Genomic DNA, 22487 nt, shown 5'->3' with positions numbered 1-22487 from the left:
TGAAGTTTCATCTTGAAATCTTGTATGGTATCTGGTATGGTATGGTATAACCCTGAAAAGTTAAATCACAAAAAAAGCATAACATTTATTTAAGAAAGTGTAGGGTTATGTATCTTTAGCATGGCACCTCTCCTCATTGATATATATACACCCATTAAGTTTAATGTTGATATTTTATATAGTTTCTGAGATATAGCCCTTACAAAATTTTGTGACAGACAGTCGGACTGACAGACAACGCCAATTCTATATCCCTCAGCCCTTGTCGGGGAGAAACAAGCTTCATGTCCTGTTTGAATAAGAAACAACAGCATCATGCCAATTGGGTTGATTCATTTATTGTTACATTAAAAATGAATATACAAACACAATAATGATCATATTGATTAAAGCAGAGATGGAAAGTTTTAAAATAAAAGAAAATCGATGTTTTTACGTACATAGCAATTCATAAAATAACAAAATGTAACTGACTAAAAGCATATTTTATCAGAATTATACCATGAGGTTCAATGAAATAAATATCATGTTAAAATATTAATGGTAAATAAATTAAAATGGGCTGCATTTACAGTTGATTGAGCTCATGTGTTTTAAAAACACTTGTAAAATGAATGTCAAGTAATACACACAAACATACATTCTGTTAATCAACAATACACTACCTATTGTGTATCCTGCAAAATGATTGACAGTGACAACACATTATTTTAAATGTATAACTGTAGGAACAAATATCCCAAACAATTATTTTCCTAAAAAAAAATTACTTATAATTTGTTCATGTTTAATATTTTAAATAAAACGAACTGTTTAATCCAGATTGCGCCGGGGTAACTGTAGACATGCTTGAATTATCAAAGATCTCGAGTTATCAAGGTTTCCATATTGAGGCTTTGGAAAGAATATCCTTTATATGCTATAGTTTAGCCCATTTACTAGCAGTTACTTTGCATATTCAATAAATGAGATGTCTGAATTTCAATTTTAGTGACAGCATGTTACCATGGAAACCAAGATGGCATCCAAAGATTGTTTTACATTTCACAGGATCTTTGTTGCACTGTTATAAGATTTTCAAGTGTTATCGAGTTATCAATGCTAAGGTTGGTGACTTATTGTTAATGCATTAAAGCAAAGTAAACAGATGAAGAAGAATTACAAAAAATAAAACTTTTAAAACACTGTCAAAAATGATATAATTGCATCATATTGGTCCCAATATGTACACAATTATAAAATTGAATCATATTTTGTTGGTCCCAATACTTGCATGTTTGCTCTACTTGTCAATTATGTATCTATTGCAAAAAAATCACCACTCACTTCCTTTGATCGTGTTGAAATACTAAAAATAAATTTGAGCATCTTTGATCGCTCAGGTACACTTGCATAATATCCAAACAAACATGTGCTAGATATAAAAATTTCTATCAAACAAATGTGCCATTAAAAATATAGGTCACATTGCTAGAAACTAATGTGCCTGTTGCTATGGTAGCATTATGTGTTACTATGGTGATATTTGGCATCAAGGTCACTGTAGAGTTGCCGTGGACACACACATCATTGGGAGATTCCACTAGTAGCAAACCTGAAACAACACAAAAAAATGAAATAACTGTATCACAGTGTTCTAATTTTTAATCTTTTAATTCTAGTTTGCTTAAAAAGCATAAGGCTAAATGAATACCCTTAAGTTTGATTACTGGGTACAACCAGCACTTAACATCTTTGGAGGAGGTTACCAGAACACTTCCATAGTGGGGAAAGAACCTGTGACCCCCCAAGTCCCTAGGCAGTTACCAACAATTCTATTTATGTTCATAAGGTATTATCTTTTTTAAATAACATATACATAAGAAATATGCATTAATTATTAATCAATAATAACAAGGCATTGAAGAGCCATGATTGTTTAAGGACAAAAGTTATTACAAAATTAATACCCATTGGTAATTCAGTACTGGATAAGGTAAGATCAAGACCAAATACATGTAGAAGGATGTTACAAATGGACAGGCAAATGAAGAGACTTGAAGATTCTTGATCAACCTTTATACGCAGCATTTTTCAAATAAAAAACATTGACAAGGTTTATAAAATGTGATGTTTTTAAAAGTATCCTGTCATGAAATGGCAGTTAGTTCAAACATGGGCAAGATTAACCCGATCAAAGTTATTAACTACGACCAAGTGCACACATCAAATCTAAGTTGTTAACTACGACCAAGTGCACACATCAAATCTAAGTTGTTAACCAGTACCTAGTGCACACACAGGATCTAAGTGGTTAACAAGTACCTAGTGCACACAGGATCTAATTGGTTAACAAGTACCTAGTGTGCACATTGAACCACAGTAGTTAAGCAGAACCTAGTGCACACACCGGATCTAAGTGATTAACAAGTACCTATTGCACACACAGGATCTAAGTGGTTAATCAGTACCTAGTACACACACAGGATCTAAGTGGTTAACAAGAAAATAGTGCACACACAGGATCTAAGTGGTTAACAAGTACCTAGTGCGCACATTGGACCACAGTAGTTAACCAGAACCTAGTACACACACAGGATCTAAGTGGTTAACAAGTACCTAGTGCACACACAGGATCTCAGTGGTTAACAAGTACCTAGTGCACACACAGGATATAAGTGGTTAACCAGTACCTAGTGCACACATCAAATCTAAGTTGTTAACCAGTACCTAGTGCACACACAGGAATTAAGTAGTTAACCAGTACCTAGTGCACACACAGGATTTAAGTGGTTAACCAGTACCTAGTGCACACACAGGATCTAAGTGGTTAACAAGTACCTAGTGCACACACAGGATCTAAGTGGTTAACCAGTACCTAGTGCACACATCAAATCTAAGTGGTTAACAAGTACCTAGTGCGCACATTGGACCACAGTAGTTGACCAGAACCTAGTGCACACACAGGATTTAAGTGGTTAACCAGTACCTAGTGCACACACAGGATCTAAGTGGTTAACAAGTACCTGGTGCACTCACAGGATCTAAGTGGTTAACCAGTACCTAGTGCACACACAGGATCTAAGTGGTTAACCAGTACCTAGTGCACACACAGGATCTAAGTGGTTAACAAGTGCCTTGTGCACACACAGTATCTAAGTGGTTAACCAGTACCTAGTGCACACACAGGATCTAAGTGGTTAACAAGTACCTAGTAAACACATTCGAACACAGTGGTTAACAAGTACCTTATAGTGCACACATTGGACCACGGTTGTTTGCCAGTTCCTAGAGCACACATTTGACCCACTTGACCAATACCTAGTGCTACTGGGCGTTAATGCCATAAATTGAAAAAGACGGTCATGATGGCCCTGAATCGCTCACCTGACTAACCAAATACAATCCCAACCCAGATTTCATCAAGATAAACATTCTGACCAAATTTCATAAAGATTGGATGAAAACTGTGACCTCTATTGTCTATACAAGGTTTTTCTATTATTGGACCTTGTGACCTAGTTTTTGACCAAGTGACCTAGTTTTTGACCCCAGATGTGCCAAATACAATCCCAATCCAGATCTCATCAAGATTAACATTCTGACAAAATTTCATAAAGATTGGATGAAAACTGTGACCTCTACTGTCTACACAAACAAATTGTTGATGTTTTTTCAAATATTTGACCTAGTGACCTAGTTTTTGACCTCAGATGACCCAAATACAATCCTTACCCAGATTTCATCAAGATAAACATTCTGACCGAATTTCATAAAGATTGGATGAAAACTGCGACCTCTATTGTCTACACAAGGTTTTTCTATTATTTGACCTAGTTGTTGACCTAGTGAACTAGTTTTTGACCCCAAATGACCCAAATACAATCCCTACCCAGCTTTTATCAAGATAAACATTCTGACCAAATTTCATAAAGATGGGATGAAAACTGTGACCTCTACTGTCAACACAAGATTTTTCTATTTTTTGACCTAGTTTTTGACCTAGTGACCTTGACCTAGTTTTTGACCTAGTGACCAAGTTTTTGACCCCAGATGACCCAAATACAATCCCAACCCAGATTTTATCAAGATAAACATTCTGACCAAATTTCATAAAGATTGGATGAAAACTGTGACCTCTACTGTCTACACAAGGTTTTTCTATTTTTTGACCTAGTTTTTGACCTAGTGACCTAGTTTTTGACCCCAGATGACCCAAATACAATCCCAACCCAGATTTCATCAAGATAAACATTCTGACCAAATTTCATAAAGATTGGATGAAAACTGCGACCTCTATTGTCTACACAAGGTTTTTCTATTATTTGACCTATTATGTGACCTAGTTTTTGACCAAGAGACCTAGTTTTTGACCCAAGATGACCCAAATACAATCCCAACCCAGATTTCATAAAGATAAACATTCTGACCAAATTTCATAAAGATTGGATGAAAACTGTGACCTCTACTGTCTACACAAACAAATTTTTGACGGACGCACACACACACGCACACATTACGGATGCCGGACATCACACGGTCACATAAGCTCACCATGTCAATTCGTGACAGGTGAGCTAAAAATGAGTAAAAATCTCTGACTCGGCCCCACCCCAACCCCCATAACTTTTGACCCAGGGGTCAGATCAAAATTCCAAATAGTGCAGGGTCGCTCACATGCTCGAAGCTACCATGTGTGTAAGTTATAAGGTTCTAGTGCTAATAGTGTAGGAGGAGATAGTGGCCAGGACGGACGGACAGACAGACGGCGGAGATAACCACAATATCCCCACACTTTTCAAAAAGCGTGGGGATAAAAATTCCCAGCCCCCTGGCAGCCATGTTTTTCAACCAACCGGCATCATTTTTGAACTCATCCAAGATATTATCAGGATGAATCTTCTGACCAAGTTTCATGAAGATCGTACAGTAAATGTGGCCTCTAGAGTGTTAACAAGAGTTTACTATAGCCATATAAGGAAAAATGCCCCGCCCCTTGAAAGCCATTTTTTTCAAGCAATCATAATTATTTTCGAACTCATCCAAGATATCATTGAGACCAATCTTCTGAGCAAATTTCATGAAGGTTGGACAATAAATGTGGCCTCTAGAGTGTTAACAAGGTTTTACTATAGCCATATATAGCCATATAAGGAAAAATGCCCCACCCCTTGGCAGCCATGTTTTAAAAGCAACCAAAACCATTTTCAAACTCATCCAAGATATCATTGGGAAAAATCTTCTCACCAAGTTTCATGATGATCGGAAAATAAAGTTAGAGTGTTAACAAGGTTTTACTATAGCCATTTAAGGACAAGTAAACGTCGGAGATGGGTGATGCTCCCCAAAATATTTTTTTGTCACAATATTACACTATATATAAAGATTAAAGGAAACATCTTGAGGGGCATAACTTTGGACAAAGGGCCATAACTCATCTAACAAGAACCCACTAATAACATGTGCATCTCCTCAAGGTAGTTAAGCTTCCCATAAAGCTTCATTTAAGTCCAGTCAGTAGTTTGGGAGAAATAGCCCGGACAAGAAATTTCAAAGGGCCATTACACTGTGAAAAATCATCCGACCATAACCGGCTGATAATATGCACATCTCCTGTTGGTAGTAAAGCTTCCCATAAAGTTTCATTGAATTCCCGTGATAAATTGCTGAGAAATAGCTTGGACAAGAATTGCACTATATGTACAATGGAAAATTTCAAAGGGCCATAATTCTGTGAACAATCATCCGACCATAACCAGCTAATAATATGCACATCTCCTGTTGGTAGTAAAGCTTCCCATAAAGTTTCATTGAATTCCCGTGATAAATTGCTGAGAAATAGCTTGGACAAGAATTGCACTATATATACAATGGAAAATTTCAAAGGGCCATAACTCTGTGAACAATCATCCGACCATAACCAGCTAATAATATGCACATCTCCTGTTGGTAGTGAAGCTTCCCATAAAGTTGCATTGAATTCCCATAATAAGTTGCTGAGAAATAGCCCGGACAAGAATTGCACTATATGTACAATGGAAAATTTCAAAGGGCCATAACTCTGTGAAAAATCATCCGACCAGAACCAGCTGATAATATGCACATCTCCTCTTGGTAGTGAAGCTTCCCATAAAGTTTCATTGTATTCCGGTCATTAGTTGCTGAGAAATAGCCCGGACAAGAATTGCACTATATGTACAGTTAATGGAAAAATTCAAAGGGCCATAACTCTGTGAAAAATCATCCGACCAGAACCCCCTGATAATATGCACATCTCTTCTTGGTAGTGAAGCTTCCCATAAAGTTTCATTGAATTCCGGTCATTAGTTGCTGAGAAATAGCCCGGACAGGAATTGCACTATATGTACAGTTAATGGAAATTTCAAAGGGCCATAACTCTGTGAAAAATCATCAGACCAAAACCGGCTGATAATATGCACATCTCCTCTTGGTAGTGAAGCTTCCCATAAAGTATAATTGAATTCTGGTCATTAGTTGCTGAGAAATAGCCCGGACAAAAATTGTGCACGCATGGACGGACACACGGACGGATGAAGCGGCGACTATATGCTCCCCCCCAATTTTTTTTTGAGGGAGCATAAAAATAGCCCAGCGCCTGTGGTGGCCACGTCTTTCAACCAACTGGCATCATTTTTAACTCGTCCAAAATATTATTGGGATGAATCTTCTGACCGAATTTCATGAAGATCGGACTATAAATGTGGCCTCTAGAGTGTTAACAAGATTTTACTGTAGCCTTAAAAAGCCATATAAGGAAAAATGCCCCGCCCCTTGGCGGCCATGTTATTCAAGCAAACGTAACCATTTTCGAACTTATCCAAGATATCATTAAGACAAATCTTCTGACCAAATTTCATCAAGATTGGACAATAAATGTGGCCTCTTGAGTGTTAACAAGGTTTTACTATAGCCATATTAGGAAAAATGCCCCGCGCCCTGGCGGCCATGTTTTTCAACCAACCGGCATCATTTTCGAACTCGTCCAAGATATTATTGGGATGAATCTTCTGAGCAAGTTTCATTAAGATTGGACAATAAATGTGGCCTCTAGAGTGTTAACAAGATTTTACTATAGCAATATATAACCATATAAGGAACAAGGGACAAAATTGTCACAAAACCAGGTTTTCATTGTGAAAAAAAAATCTGATAAAGGGAGAAAACTCAAACTGAACTTTTGAAATGAACAAACAAAATTAACCCCCTTTGTAAGTTTGTTTTTTTTTTAAATCTATTTTTAGTCGTGGCGACCTTGACATTGGAGATATTGACGTGATTCTTTCGTGCGACACACCGTCCCATGATGGTGAACAAATGTGCCAAATGATTTTAAAATCTCACAATGAATGACATAGTTATGGCCAGGACAAGCTCATTTATGGCCATTTTTGACCTTTGAACTCAAAGTGTGACCTTGACCTTGGAGATATCGACGTAATTATTTCGCGCGACACACCGTCCAATGATGGTGAACAAATGTGCCAAATGATTTTAAAATCTGACAATGAACGACATAGTTATGGCCCGGACAAGCTTGTTCCGCCCGCCCGCCAGCCCGCCAGCCAGCCAGCCAGCCAGCCCGCCCGCATTCGCCAATCTAATAACCAGTTTTTTCCTTCGGAAAACCTGGTTAAAAATGCCCCGCCCCTTGGCAGCCATGTTTTTCAAGCAAAGGTTACCATTTTTGAATTCATCAAAGATATCAGTGGGACAAATCTTCTGAGCAAGTTTCATGAAGATCAGAAAATAAATGTGGCCTCTAGAGTGTTAACATGGTTTTACTATAGCCATATAAGGAAAAAAGCCACGCCCCTTGGCGGCCATGTTTTTCATCCAACCGGCATCATTTTCGAACTCATCCAAGATATTACTGGGATGAATCTTCTGACTTAGTTTCATGAAGATCAGACAATAAATGTGGCCTCTAGAGTGTTAACAAGATTTTACTAAAGCCATATAAGGAAAAATGCCCCGCCCCTTGGCAGCCATGTTTTTCAAGCAAACGTAACCATTTTCAAACTCATCCAAGATATCATTGAAACCAATCTTCTGACCAAATTTCATGAAGATTGGACAAAAAATGTGGCCTCTAGAGAGTGAACAAGGCAAATGTTGACGTCTCACAACGAACAACAGACAGCGCACGACGGACAAAAGGCGATCACAAAAGCTCACCATGAGCACGTTGTGCTCAGGTGAGCTAAAAAAATGCAACTGGAACCAGATGTAAAGAAAAGAGGGCCAAATAATTTATTTTACAACAAATCCTCAAAAAAAAAAAGTAATCTAGCCTGGCTGGGGAGTGAACTCATGAACCAGTTATAAGAGCAGCCCTCCTCTACCAACTCAGCAAGCTTGCCTCTTCAATTGAAAAAGAGCTCACAACAAATTATTTTGCAACTTACTCATAATAAATATGACCCTGCTAGGATAGGCAGTGAACTAATGAGCCCCACAATGCGAGCCCTGCACTACCACCAGTGTTGAAGTTAGATAGCCCACCTCTCCCACCCATGTTTAACCCTTTACCACTTAGATACACATTTGCACGCATTTGTAGTCCCTAAGAAAGTTATATTCAATTTAAGACCTTTCTTACTAGATTCAAGTTTTTAAGGCTTCATTTCCAACCCTTAGATACAGATGAACAGCAAACAGCATAAAACCTGAACAGACTGCGAGTTACTCGTAGGTTGTTCTGGTTTTATGCTGTTTGCACATAGCCATTTTTACTTTGCTTCTGAGTGGGAAAGGGTTAAATCAGCTAGCCCAGCTCCTCCCAGTTTTTAAGTGAACTCCCAGTACCTGTGACACATGCTGTCATCAGTCCGGCCATGATTCCTCCCAGAAGGGACTTCATGACAGTCCCAGCAAGATCCCCGCGTCGTTCTGGGGCCATGGGGGTCAGGGCTCCCAGTGTGACCCCTAGTGACCCCAGGTTGGCAAAGCCACACAAGGCATAGGTTGCTATGATACTGGCTCTCTCCTGAATCAGAAATCAAGCTTCACGATTTAGGTCAGACAAACGAATCTGACCTTAATGAGTGAATATTATCAGTTTAACTGAGATGAATGTAATATAAAACATTTGGAAAATCAACAAACCTACCTTGGATGAAATAAATAAAAACAAGAAACAGTCGGAGACGGGTGATGCTCCCCAAAGTGTTTTTTTGTCATAATATTGCACTATATATTAAGATAAAAGGAAACGTCTTGAGGGCACAGTAGTTGGGGGGGGACAAAAAAAAATTATAGAAAATTTCAAAGGGCCATAACTCTGTGAAAAATCATCCGACCACAACCCGCTGATAATATGCACATCTCCTCTTGGTAGTGAAGCTTCCCATAAAGTTTCATTGAATTGCGGTCATTAGTTGCTGAGAAATAGCCCGGACAAGAATTGCTCTATATGTACAGTTTATGGAAAATTTCAAAGGGCCATAACTCTGTGAAAAATCATCTGACCACAACCCGCTGATAATATGCACATCTCCTCTTGGTAGTGAAGCTTCCTATAAAGTTTCATTGAATTCCGGTCATAAGTTTCTGAGAAATAGCCCGGACAAAAATTGTGCACACGGACGGACAGACGAAGCGGCGACTATATGCTCCCCCCAAATTTTTTTCGGGGGAGCATAATAAAGTGGAACTGAATAACAAATAATTACATCAAACCATTATTATTTCACATAAAAACGATAAAATCATTAAGCTGAATTGTCCAAGCTACATAGATTTTGTTTGTTTGTTTGTTATATTTATAACCTATCATTTATATGCTAAATGCATAACATTGTAAAGGCTATACCGATGCACGAAAACAAAGATTATAAACTAAATTTACGTCCAAAAGACAAAGATATCCCCTGCTATAAATACTGAGACACAGAAACAAGTTTTAAGCAAAAACTACAAGTGTACATTGCAAACTTGACCTTAAAGTAAATGGTTGCTAATAATTGGTCATTTGTGCAAATTTTCTTCAAAATCTAGTAATGCACAACTGGCTTATGGGCCACAGAGGAACATGTACTTACACAATATACTATGAGAAATATATGAATAGTTCAAGTGTCCACGACGGTCTTAACAACATTGTTGAACAGGTACTTTTTCTCCAGCCATATAAGGAATATGCAAATATCCAAAAATTGACCTTTAAGCAGGCAACATGGTTTGCACAAAAGACAGTCTCTAAATGATGATCATTGGTACCAATCTATTTTGATATCCAATCATGCTTAACAAAGTTATTGGCCAGATACTTTCACTCTATCCATATAAGGAGTATGCAACATCTGTCCACTGTGACTGTGACTTGGTATGAGCAACATGGTTTGCATGCAACACATTGTCTTCATATGATGAGCATTCATGCAAATGAATTTAAAATCCCCCACATGTATGAGCAGAAAAAGAAATGCCCCACCCATATATACATATTTTACATACATACACATGGACCTATGAACACAAGTTACATTAATACACACACTCACATGGACACAAGAAACACTTTTTATCCTGACTCTGTTGCAAACATTGACCAAATAAAGCAGGGTCGGATAAACTAGTTGATATCCGGCAGTGCATCACGTGACCGTGATCTAACCGTAAGTATGTATTCCTACGCGCAGATTAACATGTTCTAATATTTGACCTTTGAAATTTATTTGGAGGCATTATGAATGTTATCGTATCATCCTTTTTTTGTTCTTTAAAATATATTACCGAACCAGCTTTCCGTATTTATCATTTTCATTTATTTGATTACGCAATTTATGACATATCTAGTGTGACGTCATTTCTCAGACAAAACATACTAGAGCTATCTAGTTTCTCTCAGGATTTTAGGGACACAATTTTGACGTGGTGGTTTTAACAGTATTTCTATTAAATATTTTAAAGCATCGAACGAATCATAAACGTATTTTGGATAGTGTGTTTGTGTTTCATAAGTGTTAACTTCGATAGGAATAAAAATAATTCGCTACGACAGGATTATGATTTCGTACATCGGGTTTTGGGTGAGAATGGTTAGCATTCGATACAAACGCTATCAAAAAATAGTGTGGTTTAAAATACATTTTAATAAGAGAAATGGAAAAACAAAAATGGAGTTTGACAAACTTTGAAAGGGATGGAAGAACAGAAAATGGATGTGTATATCGTTGTAAATAATAAATTTATTGTTATAAGCAATGGATTAAAGTTGTCATTAAGGTAAATAAAATTTAGTTTTTGTTTTGCTGCTGCATTTTGTTTTCATTTTTTACCAAGAAAAATATCACATTCTCAATTCGTTATTTTAATTTTATTTCTTCTCATGTTTTTAATAGGAAAGTATTAACAGGAACAGTTTAATGTGGAACTATTTTTCATGTGACACAATCGGTAGTTATTCAGTCGTCAGGAATGTAGGAGGCCCGACAAGAATAATTATATTGTTATGTCAATTAATCATTTGTATTTGATAAAATGTGTCAACGGCATGAAGCAGGATAAATCGATACATAGTTGGTGCCGAGATGGAGAAAGTTGATCGGGTTTGGCCCGAAAAAGAAAATTAGGGCTCGCTAAAGCTCGCCCTATTTTCTTTTTCTAAGCCTCAAGGGATAAACTTTCTCCATCTGGGCACCAACCATGTATTCTCTATAAGTCCTTCCTCGTTATCAAGGCAGGGGGGGGATACAAGAAATTACTCCTTGCACATACTGAGATCATGTCTCCCTGGCAGTTGCGGCGGTTGTCAAGGTAGCCAGACAGCTCCTGGTAGGCCAGGAACTCGTTGAGGAAGGTCTTGATGCCAATCAGTTTGCCCACCACCCCAGCGTCTGCCCACGGCACACCCATCAGGAAGGCAACGGGCATGAATACGTAGGAGAGAACCAACTGGGAATAGAAAAACAGGGGATCATTGGAACCTTGCTCTGTAAAAATGGAGTTTAATGCATGAGTCTAAAGTGGATTTTCCGTAAGAAGAGACTTCCTTTAAACAAAAATTATCATAAAAGCAGAACGAGTTGTTCCTGATTAGCCTTTGCAGACTGCATAGGCTAATTAGGGACAACACATGCATTAAGCCCTGTTTTCCCAGAGCAAGGCTTATTGAAACACCCACAGCATGCCCATAAAGATCGAAACATAAATACCAGCAGTGCACAAAAGACAGACATTAACACAGGAGAGAACTAGGAATTACATTTCTGTTCTGTAATGGCAGTTTTAGTGAATAGTTTTTGCTATTATTCAATTAAACTATTCAACGGGAATTAATATTGAATTATATGAGACAGAGTTCATGCTTATTAAGTACTTATAACATGAGTCCCTCTTTGGGCAAATCATTGTACCTTTAAGCATACACTGATGTCTGGTATGCAAAAGCCACCTCTCTTCTTAAATTATAATGGCAGAGACAAAAGAACAGTTGATTAATTTTAAAGCAGAGGAAAGTTTCAGAATAAACCAATAAAAACAAGTTTTTATAAGAATTACAAGAACCATGACAGTGCCAAGAAATCTGGTAGTCACTGTTGAAGAAATCAGTTTTGCAATCCCATGCTAATTCTGCATGGAAGCCAACAACAGACACTATTTACTCTTTCAGTGCTGGAACCGAATTTTGAAGGCCTTTGCAAACAGTTTGGATCCAGATGAGACGCCACAGAACGTGGCATCTCATCAGGATCCAAACAGTTTGCTATTCTGATAGTATTCTTTGAAAAAAAAATCTAAGAAAATGCTAAGTTTAGAAATTCAGCAGACGACATTTTAGCATACGACAAATTTCCCAGCATGCAAAGGGTTAAGAGCAATACCTTTATTCCATCTAAATTTATTATGGACTTAATGGTTTTTGTTTAATTTATCTACTAACTTTCTATTGTATTAATATATCTGTACTAAAAAAATTTAGTTGTTAAAGCACTGATATTAAAATTTACGATTTTGTGAAAGATATAGATATGCAATGTAAAGAATGAATAACACCTGGTAATAAGAAACAACTTCATAGAGCAGATGTGGCAATGTTAAAGATCGTTAACATAAACAGACATTAATACCTAACGTGCAGTTTGCAACATTGTTCTCTTTAATGAAGACTGCTACTTACACTAGAATTTTAATCAGAGAAACACTTAAACAAAAGATTTTATTTTGATGAAGTGGGTAGGCAAAACTTTATTTTAAATCGTTAGTACCAATGACCTTGACCTTGATCCCACATGCCCCAAAGCCAGCTCTCCATACAAATTGCTATATCCCAGTCAATTCAAACTAAAGTTATCCACTGGAAATGACCTGTTTGACACCACCTGCAATACCTCAATCAAATTACCAGGATAATGAACTTGTTAAAAACATGATAATTGTTTCTACTGCACTACAGTGACAAGATGAGAAGCTAACAGTAACCTGGAAAGAGAGTCCTGGGTACCCAACGTAGCTGCCAAACCACGACAACATGGCATCCGCGAACGACAACACGGCTATGAATGCGATTAGATTGGCTGCGATGTTCGCCACAAGCTTGATGGAGGCAGATGCTCCGGCCGCCGCTGCTTCTATAACATTCCTCTCCTTCCTGTGAACATATTAAAATTAGTCCTTAATACAAGTAACGGTAGTATGATTTAAAGATCCTCTCAAATAGTGATTCCCTCTTTATTTTTGGAGAGTGGAGGGTAAAATTAAGTATAATTCATATTCACCTGCATAAAATCAATGAGCGTCAATCTTGGAAAACCGGGCTAAATACAAAAGCATAAGGTGTCATCTCAGATCAGCCTGTGCACAGGCTAGGCTCAGCAGGGAAGACACTTTCTGCTTTAACTGCATTTTCACTAAACAAAAAATACCATAAAAGTGGAAAGTTTTGTCACTGATTACACTGTGCAGACTGCACAGGCTAATCTTGCCGGACACTAAATGCACACACATAAAGTCTCAGTTTCCCTGAGTGCTGCTCATATATGAAACTACATATACATTAAAATCTTTACTAACTGCAATTTTCTACATAATTTCTAACAAACCTTTCCCCGAAGTGGATGTCTGATATTTTCTTCATCTCGCTCTCCTCTGTTTCAGGGTACAGCAGCTTGGAAATAGCGAGTGCACAGGGAGCATTCATCACCGAGGCACATAGCAGGTGCTCTGGTGCCACCTGGGGACAAAGTAGCCATGACAACCATTCCAATCAGAGTGCCGACAGCATTGAAAGTCTATTTAAAAGATACAGGGAAGTTTTTGCTGAAGTAAATGTTTAAAGAACAGTTGACTGAATGAAAATCTAAAAGGCTATCAAAAAGAAAAGTAAAAAAAAAAAAGATAAATTAACTTCCAAGGCAATTGTATCAATCAGATAGATATGGTTTATTAAACATTCCATCCAGAAGGCCAAAAGCCCAAGTAGACAAAACAAGCATACATGATACAGTGTTTACAAAATACACAGTTTATGATTATACAAAATAAAGTTATACAAAGAAATAAAATCGTTTGGTTACAACAATGCATACATGAATTATTATACATTACACTAGAACATAAATGATTATCGAACGTATACATGTAATTAAATATATCCTAAGTGCGTCAGAGTGTATGAGGCTTATAAACCCAAATTTAAAGCAATTTACCAAATACTAGTATACTGTAATTTACATTTATTAGGTCTCCATAAGCAAGATGTGCTAATAAAAATACTTAGTACTAATCCAGTTTACTTATGAATATTCGTATGTTACTAGTACATGTATATATACATCATATGTTTAAGGGTAGTAGAACAGTTTGTAATAGTAACAGGCTTGTAAAAGACTTGTTGACAGATGTTCTAAAATAAAAGTCAATTAAAACACATGCATGTAATAATAGCATAAATGTCAGCCCTTACAGGCTACCTATACGAAACGAAAATATAGGCAACCCAAAGGCTCTGGAAACAATGAACTTTGTTAAATGGATGTTATAAATCAGTTCAAATATCTAAACAAACAAACACAACAAAATGTACTGAAAAGACGACAGATGTTCTTAAATAAAAGTAAATTAAAACTCAGACAGATAATACTTAGGAAATAACACAATAAAATCTGTTAAAATAATCGTGGAAATAATGAATTTGTTTTCACTAGCAACAAGATTACAAATGAACTAATTTCTTTTTAATTAATTGAAAAATTACTACATTCATCAAAGCAGTGGGCATGTAACTCTTCATACTACTTATATACCTACCCCAAATGTTATATAGGCGGCCATGACACCCCCTGCTATTGTGGCAAACCCGCCCGTCATGATGGCGTTGAGTTCAGAGCGAGTCATCTTGGACAGGAACGGGCGAATCATGATAGGGGCCTCTGACTGTAACAGAGAAAACTGGTTCATGATAGGGGCCTCTGACTGGAACAGAGAAAACTGGTTCATGATAGGGGCCTCTGACTGTAACAGAGAAAACTGGTTCATGATATGGGCCTCTGACTGTAATGGAGAAAACAGTTGATGATATGGGCCTCTGACTGGAACAGAGAAAACTGGTTCATGATAGGGGCCTCTGACTGGAACAGAGAAAACTGGTTTATGATAGGGGCCTCTGACTGGAACAGAGAAAACTGGTTCATGATATGGGCCACTGACTGGAACATGAAAACTGGTTCATGATAAGGGCATCTGACTGGAACAGAGAAAACTGGTTCATGATATGGGCCTCTGACTGGAACAGAGAAAACTGGTTCATGATATGGGCCTCTGACTAGAACAGAGAAAACTGGTTCATGATATGGGCCTCTGACTGGAACATGAAAACTGGTTCATGAGAAATGAGCATTTCATCTCCTTATGACAACTTGCACAATAGCATTTGGATGTTTTATGGAAAATTACATTGCGTTCATTACCTTTCCATGAACTATTCATGAATGCTTTTTTAGAGAAGTGGGCATATATGTTTTGTTTTAGGTCAAGAAGTGAACCTTGGTGAAAGGCATATTTCTTTCTTCAATATGCTTGTTTTGAAATTAATTGCTGTTTAAGGTTGTATATACACATAATATGAGCCATGTAATGGGAAAATGGGGCTTAATGTGTGCATGTACAGTTCAACTTAAGTGGATTTTCGCTAAGGAGTGACATCCTATTCACAAAAAATACAATACAAATGGTAAACAAGGGCTGTTTGTAAAACATGCATGCCCCCCATATGGGCTGTCCGTTGTAGTGGCAGCCATTGTGTGAATACATTTTTTGTCACTGTGACCTTGACCTTTGACCTAGTGACCTGAAAATCAATAGGGGTCATCTGTGAGTCACGATCAATATACCTATGAAGTGTCATGATCCTAAGCAAAAGCGTTCTTGAGTTATCATCCGAAAATCATATTACTATTTCGGGTTACCCTGACCTTGACCTTTGACCTTGTGACCTCAAAATCAATAGGGGTCATCTGCGAGTCATGATCAATCTACCTGCGAAGTTTCATGATCCTAGGCATATGCGTTCTTGAGTTATCATCCGAAAACCATTTTACTATTTCGGGTCAACGTGACCTTGACCTTTGACCTAGTGACCTCAAAATCAATAGGGGTTATCTGCGAGTCATGATCAATCTACCCATGAAGTTTCATGATCCTAGGCGTATGCATTCTTAAGTTATCATCCAGAAACCATTTTACTATTTCGGGTCACTGTGACCTTGACCTTTGACCTAGTGACCTCAAAATCAATAGGGGTCATCTGCGAGTCATGATCAATCTACCCATGAAGTTTCATGATCCTAGGTGTATGCGTTCTTGAGTTATCATTCAAAAACCATTTTACTATTTCGGGTCACCGTGACCTTGACCTTTGACCTAGTGACCTCAAAATCAATAGAGGTCATCTGCGAGTCATGATCAATGTACCTATAAAGTTTCATGATCCTAGGCCCAAGCGTTCTTGAGTAATCGTCTGAAAACCACCTGGTGGACGGACCGACCGACAGACAGACCGACATGAGCAAAGCAATATACCCCCTCTTCTTCGAAGGGGGGCATAAATATCCCTGATATGCCTATGCGAACTTCACAGGCTAATATAAGAAGACCCTTTAGGCATACCCATTATGCCTGGTTTTCCCAGATTGAGGCTCATACATGCAATATACACCCCAGGAAACCCGATGCCTGGTGAGCAGCGTAATACCAATTGAGCAGCGCTGCGTATTTACGCATGAACTAACATAGGGTAAGTAAATTGGAAAAATTAAAAATGTTCAAAGTCCAATTTGAAACAACTGTGAATTCACATTGATAACAAAGGTATTGGCCTACATGTAGAAAAATCCTGACAAATTTTCTCAAACAAGAGGGCCAAGATGGCCCTAGTTCGCTCACCTGAGAGGAGTCGGTTCATTCAATCTTTACCAAACGTCAAACTTGACCTAGATATTGTCCAGACAAACATCCTGGTCAAGTTTCATCATTATTGAACCAAAACTCTGGCATATGGAGTGTTTTTGTTTTTGTGAGATTTGACCCGGTGACCTTTATTTTGAGTTAACCCCCCTTACCAAACATCAAACTTTGTTTACAAAAATAATATTATGACCAAGATTCATAAAATCTGAAACAAAATTGCGACCTCTAGAGTGTTTAGAAGGATTTTGTATAATATAATGAAAATTTGGACAATCTAAGGGCATTAATTATGGCATTAATTATGTGATATATATAAAACCAATCTTTTCAACAAGTTTCATGATGATTGGGCAAAAAATGTGACTTCTAAAGTGTTCACAAGCTTTTTTTACTATGTATAAATATAAGAAAACTGCCCCCCCCCCACCCCCGGCAGCCATGTTATTCAACTGACCGGAACCATTTTTGAACTCAACTCTCATATCAAAGAAAAAAATGTTCTGACCAAATTTCATGAAAATTGGGCCAAAAATGTGACTTCAAGTGTTCACATGTTTTCACTGGCGGCCATGTTTTTTCACCGATCTGGACCATTTTCGAACTCGTACGAAATATCAATAAAACCAATGTTTTGACAAACTTTCATGACGATTAGGCAAAAATTGTGACTTCTAGAGTGTTTACAAGGTTTCTCTATAGCCAAATAAGAAAAACTGCCAACCCCCCCCCCCCCCCCCCCCGCCGGCAGCCATGCTATTCAACTGACCGGAACCATTTTTGAACTCAACTCTCATATCAAGGAAACAAATGTTCTGACCATATTTCATAAAAATTGGGCCAAAAATGTGACGTCTAGAGTGTTCACATGTTTTCACTATATACATATAGAGAAAAATGCCCCGCCCACTGGCAGCCATGTTTTTTCACCGATCTGGACCATTTTCAAACTCGTCCGAGATATCAATAAAACCAATTTTTTGACCAACTTTCATGATGATTGGGAAAAAATTGTGAATTCTAGAGTGTTTACAAGGTTTCTCTATAGCCAAATAAGGAAAACTGCCCTGCCCACTGGTGGCCATGTTTTTCAACGGACCGGAACCACTTTTGAACTCAACCAACTTACAAGTTTTTTCTTTTTTTTTGACCTATTGACCTAGTTTTTGACCCGGCACGACCCAGTTTCGAACTCGACAGAGATTTCGTTGGGACAATGCTTCTGACCAAGTTTCATGAAGATCGGACAATAAATGTGGCCTCTAGAGTGTTTACAAATGTGGACGGACAGACGGACAGACGACGGACAAAGACCGGTCACAAAAGCTCACCTGAGCAATCAGGTGAGCTAAAAATGAGCGAAATGTGGCTCCCTGAAGAGGAAGATCGGGCAAAATGGGCCATGCTCAGGCACTTAGGGGAAAAATACTGCTTTAATTTGCAAGCCCTTACAATAATTAAAGGATTTATACAAACTTACACATGTCTGCCATAACCTGTCAGCATGGGTTTCTCCAGAAAACTATTTATTGTGGAGAAATTTGCGTTTTTAATGACCATGTTAGGAAAACATGGATACCAAATGGAGAAGACCAGGAAACCTAATGCGATCAGCAATTTTATAATTCTTTTTTGTGACCAAAAATAAAAAATTCCAGCCATTTTGTTGCAATTTCTTTGCTTTGTAGAGACCTATAGGAAGTGTATGTGGGCACATATGCCTACAAATGTACTTTTAATACCTTATATATTATCAATAGTGCCTTTTCAACATGCTCCAGTTTTATTTCTTTTTACCAACACTATTTTGGAAAATATAAAGAATACTTGACTGCTTTGTCACATAAAGTAATTGGTTAGGTACATAGAATGATTTGTGTATGTGAAGGTTGTATGTATAATATTCAATTGTGGCGTCTTCTGAGACTTTTGGTACTAATTCTGCAAGGGTCATAATGAGAAAAACTCATGTGAAATGACGTCGCTCAACTTGTGCTTAATTTTGTTTAGATTGCCTAATGTTTTCTGTGATTTTACTGTTTCGCGTATTTAAGTAATATAAAAATCAGCACAGACTGGCCATGGAAGCAAATCAAATAGTTGATTTGACCTTTTAACTTTAATGAGCTGACTTGTTACTCCCCTTTTAACGAATTTGGCCATTGCTAGTTTATAGCCACAAACAAGACTTCAACACATGCCGTTGATACCGATTTTAGCTTGATGCTATTAATATTATTTGTATTAAACTTGTCTGTGAGCAAGGTAAGTGTTATTCTTTTAATCAACTTTACTTTTTATGGTTAAATGTATAAAATAATTACACAAAAAACAACATATTTTTATACGAAAACGAAAGTAAAATTGGCTACCACAGGGACCTATACAAACAAATATAAATGTATAGGTCCCTGTCTACCATGACCTTTCGAAGTTCCTGCGATATTTTGTTCACAGTTTAATATAACACATGAATTTTGTCACTGTTTTCTTATGCTTGAATGAGAAATTCAATCTGGTATTAATGCTTTTTTTATAGATATTTTATTCCTAAATTTGTCTATAATAAAATTACATTTTTGTTTTGGAGAAATTACCTATCTGGAAATTCACCAACAATCATTGTCTGTTGCTGCATTAGTGAAATGTGATATATTATGTTGCCAATAGATAAAGTATAATGAATTTAATTTGCTTAACTTCGTGACTATTGATTACATCTTATTTTTGTTCAAGCACAAAATAACATCAGACTGGGTCTCTCTGCAGAAGATCATGAAGATGTCAACGAATACATGACCTACTTTAGAAGAAGTTTGATACGTTATTAACACCATACCACCAGCAAACACTAAGCATCTCTGCTCAATGCCTGTGATATATTAAGACCAAGAAATGGAACACTGCGCAAAAGCAACTATTCCTGTCTATCCCACTTGCAGATGTAACAAACCAAGTTTCCAACCAATATGGGACTAATTAAAGCTCATTTTACAGCTAGTTGCTGTAACAAATTAACAATCACAAGCAGTCTTTGATATTGTGCAATGACAATGATAGATGATAGAGTAACTATAGCACTCATGTTGATATAATATGTTTGAATGTAGAAGACATTTTACCTATACTCACTTTATTATGCACTTTTAATAATTTATATTCCATTCCACAAAAGCGGCTTAAAATAAGTGCATGTATTTATTTATTTTAAAATGGTTACCATGTTAAGCACAAAGTTTTCATCATTGTCAAGTAACTAACTCTGTAATATATTTATGATTCCTGAATGTTTTGTTGTTTGATAAGTTTTATGATAACAATTTGTAAAATTGACCTTTGACCTTAAACGGCCAAATAATGTAGTGTGATAATGTAGAACTCATTGAGGTCAGGTGTATCTACATAGGTAATCTGAAGATTGTAGATGGAAGCATTTTTGTTCTGGAGCCAACATTAAGTTTTCTATAAGAGGTTGAAGTGACATTGACCTTTGACCTTGTGATCTGTCACTGGATTTGACCTGTACAACTCATAGAGGTGCATCAACATATGAATTTTGAATGCTGTATGTGAAAGCACTTCCATTATACAGTCAATGATAAAGTTTTCTATAAGAGATCAAATTGACCTTTGACCTAGTGACCTTAAACAGCGTGTGACATGTGAAAGTCATCAAGGTGCATCTACACATGAAATTTGAAGGCTGTAGGTGGAAGCAATTTAATTCTGGAGCCTATGCTACAGTTTTCTATAAGAGATCACAGTGACCTTGACCTTTGACCTAGTGACCTAAAAGACGATGTAGTGTATATATAAAGCTCATAAGGGTGCATCAACATATGAAGTTTGAAGGTTGTATGTTCATTTGTTAAAAAGTTATTTCATTAAAATAAATCAAGACGGACAGACGGACAAAAAAACGTAACGGACGTAACATACTGGGACAGGGACGGACGGGACAAACTGATTCCTATATAGCCCCCAAACAGACTTTGTGTGGGTATAATAATGTGTGTGTGTGTGTGAGGGGGGGGGGGGGGGGGGGGGGAGAAACACTAGCATTGTGATAAATTGTAATTTTAGCACAAACTGGCAAACGAGTTAGTAATTAAGATAAAACTATCAGTATATATCAGACAAAGGATTAAAGTTTCTGAAATGATGTTGGATGAAATGCAAAGAATATCATAGAATGTATTATAAAGCATTAAAAGTACATAGTACATTTGTAGGCATATGTGCCCACATACACTTACTATAGGTCCTTACAAAGCAAAGACCTTGCAACAAAATGGCTAGAATTATTTATTTTTTTCATGAAAAAGAATTATAAAGTCGCGCTCGCATAAGGTTTCCTGGTTTTCTCCATTTGGTATCCATGTTTTCCCAACATGGTCACTAAAAACGCAAATTTCTCCACAATAAATAGTTTTCTGGAGAAACCCTGTTGAGAGGTTATGGCAGACATGTGCAAGTTTGTATAAATCCTTTCATTATTGTAAGGGCTTGCAAATTAAAGCAGTATTTTTCCCCTAAATGCCTGAACATGGCCCATCTTCTACTTCAGGGAGCCACATTTCGCTCATTTGTTAAGAAAATTTGTCAAGATTTTTTCTACATGTAGGCCAATACCTTTGTTATCAATGTGAATTCACAGTTGTTTCAAATTGGACTTTGAACATTTTTAATTTTTCCAATTTACTTACCCTTAATATGTAAGTTCATGCGTAAATACGCAGCGCTGCTCGATTGGTGTTACGCTGCTCACCAGGCATCGGGTTTCCTGGGGTGATATATGTAACCACTTATATTCTTTGTTATCAGCAGTCAAGAGGTGTGACTATAGTTATCATAAAGTTTGTTGATAATGAGCTAGTTGATTAACTATTAATTAGTAATGTGGGAGAATCCTGATGTTTGCCTATATTTATAAATCTACTTACAAACCTCTTGTCTGACAAAGTTCAGAGTCAATAAATTAACCTTCAAGCTCATGTTACAATTCTACCTTTTTTCTGACAGTGGCAAATAAATGTCATTGGGTTACAGATTTATTGAAAATGGGATAATGGTATCAGGAAAGC

At 37.2% G+C, this 22487-nt stretch overlaps 1 protein-coding gene across 4 annotated transcripts in view; it reads right to left on the bottom strand.

Annotated features, from left to right (window-relative positions):
• Window positions 1–322: 322 nt before the first annotated feature.
• The window catches only part of LOC127855380 (sodium/nucleoside cotransporter 1-like), a 54936-nt gene continuing 32771 nt past the window's right edge, over window positions 323–22487 (bottom strand). For all 4 annotated transcript variants that reach the window (XM_052390883.1, XM_052390884.1, XM_052390882.1 and 1 more), the window contains 6 exons: window positions 15250–15375; window positions 14043–14173; window positions 13423–13591; window positions 11719–11895; window positions 8806–8986; window positions 323–1594 (listed from right to left, as the gene is read on the bottom strand). In XM_052390883.1, coding sequence (XP_052246843.1) covers window positions 1434–1594; window positions 8806–8986; window positions 11719–11895; window positions 13423–13591; window positions 14043–14173; window positions 15250–15375 — 945 coding nt within the window. In that variant the 3' untranslated portion in view covers window positions 323–1433. The remainder of the gene's footprint in view (window positions 1595–8805; window positions 8987–11718; window positions 11896–13422; window positions 13592–14042; window positions 14174–15249; window positions 15376–22487) is intronic.

The sequence above is a fragment of the Dreissena polymorpha genome, chromosome 13 (assembly GCF_020536995.1).
Source record: "Dreissena polymorpha isolate Duluth1 chromosome 13, UMN_Dpol_1.0, whole genome shotgun sequence".
Classification (NCBI taxonomy): Eukaryota; Metazoa; Mollusca; class Bivalvia; order Myida; family Dreissenidae; genus Dreissena; species Dreissena polymorpha.
Note: the sequence above shows the minus strand (reverse complement) of the source record. Positions and strands in the feature narration are given on the sequence as shown.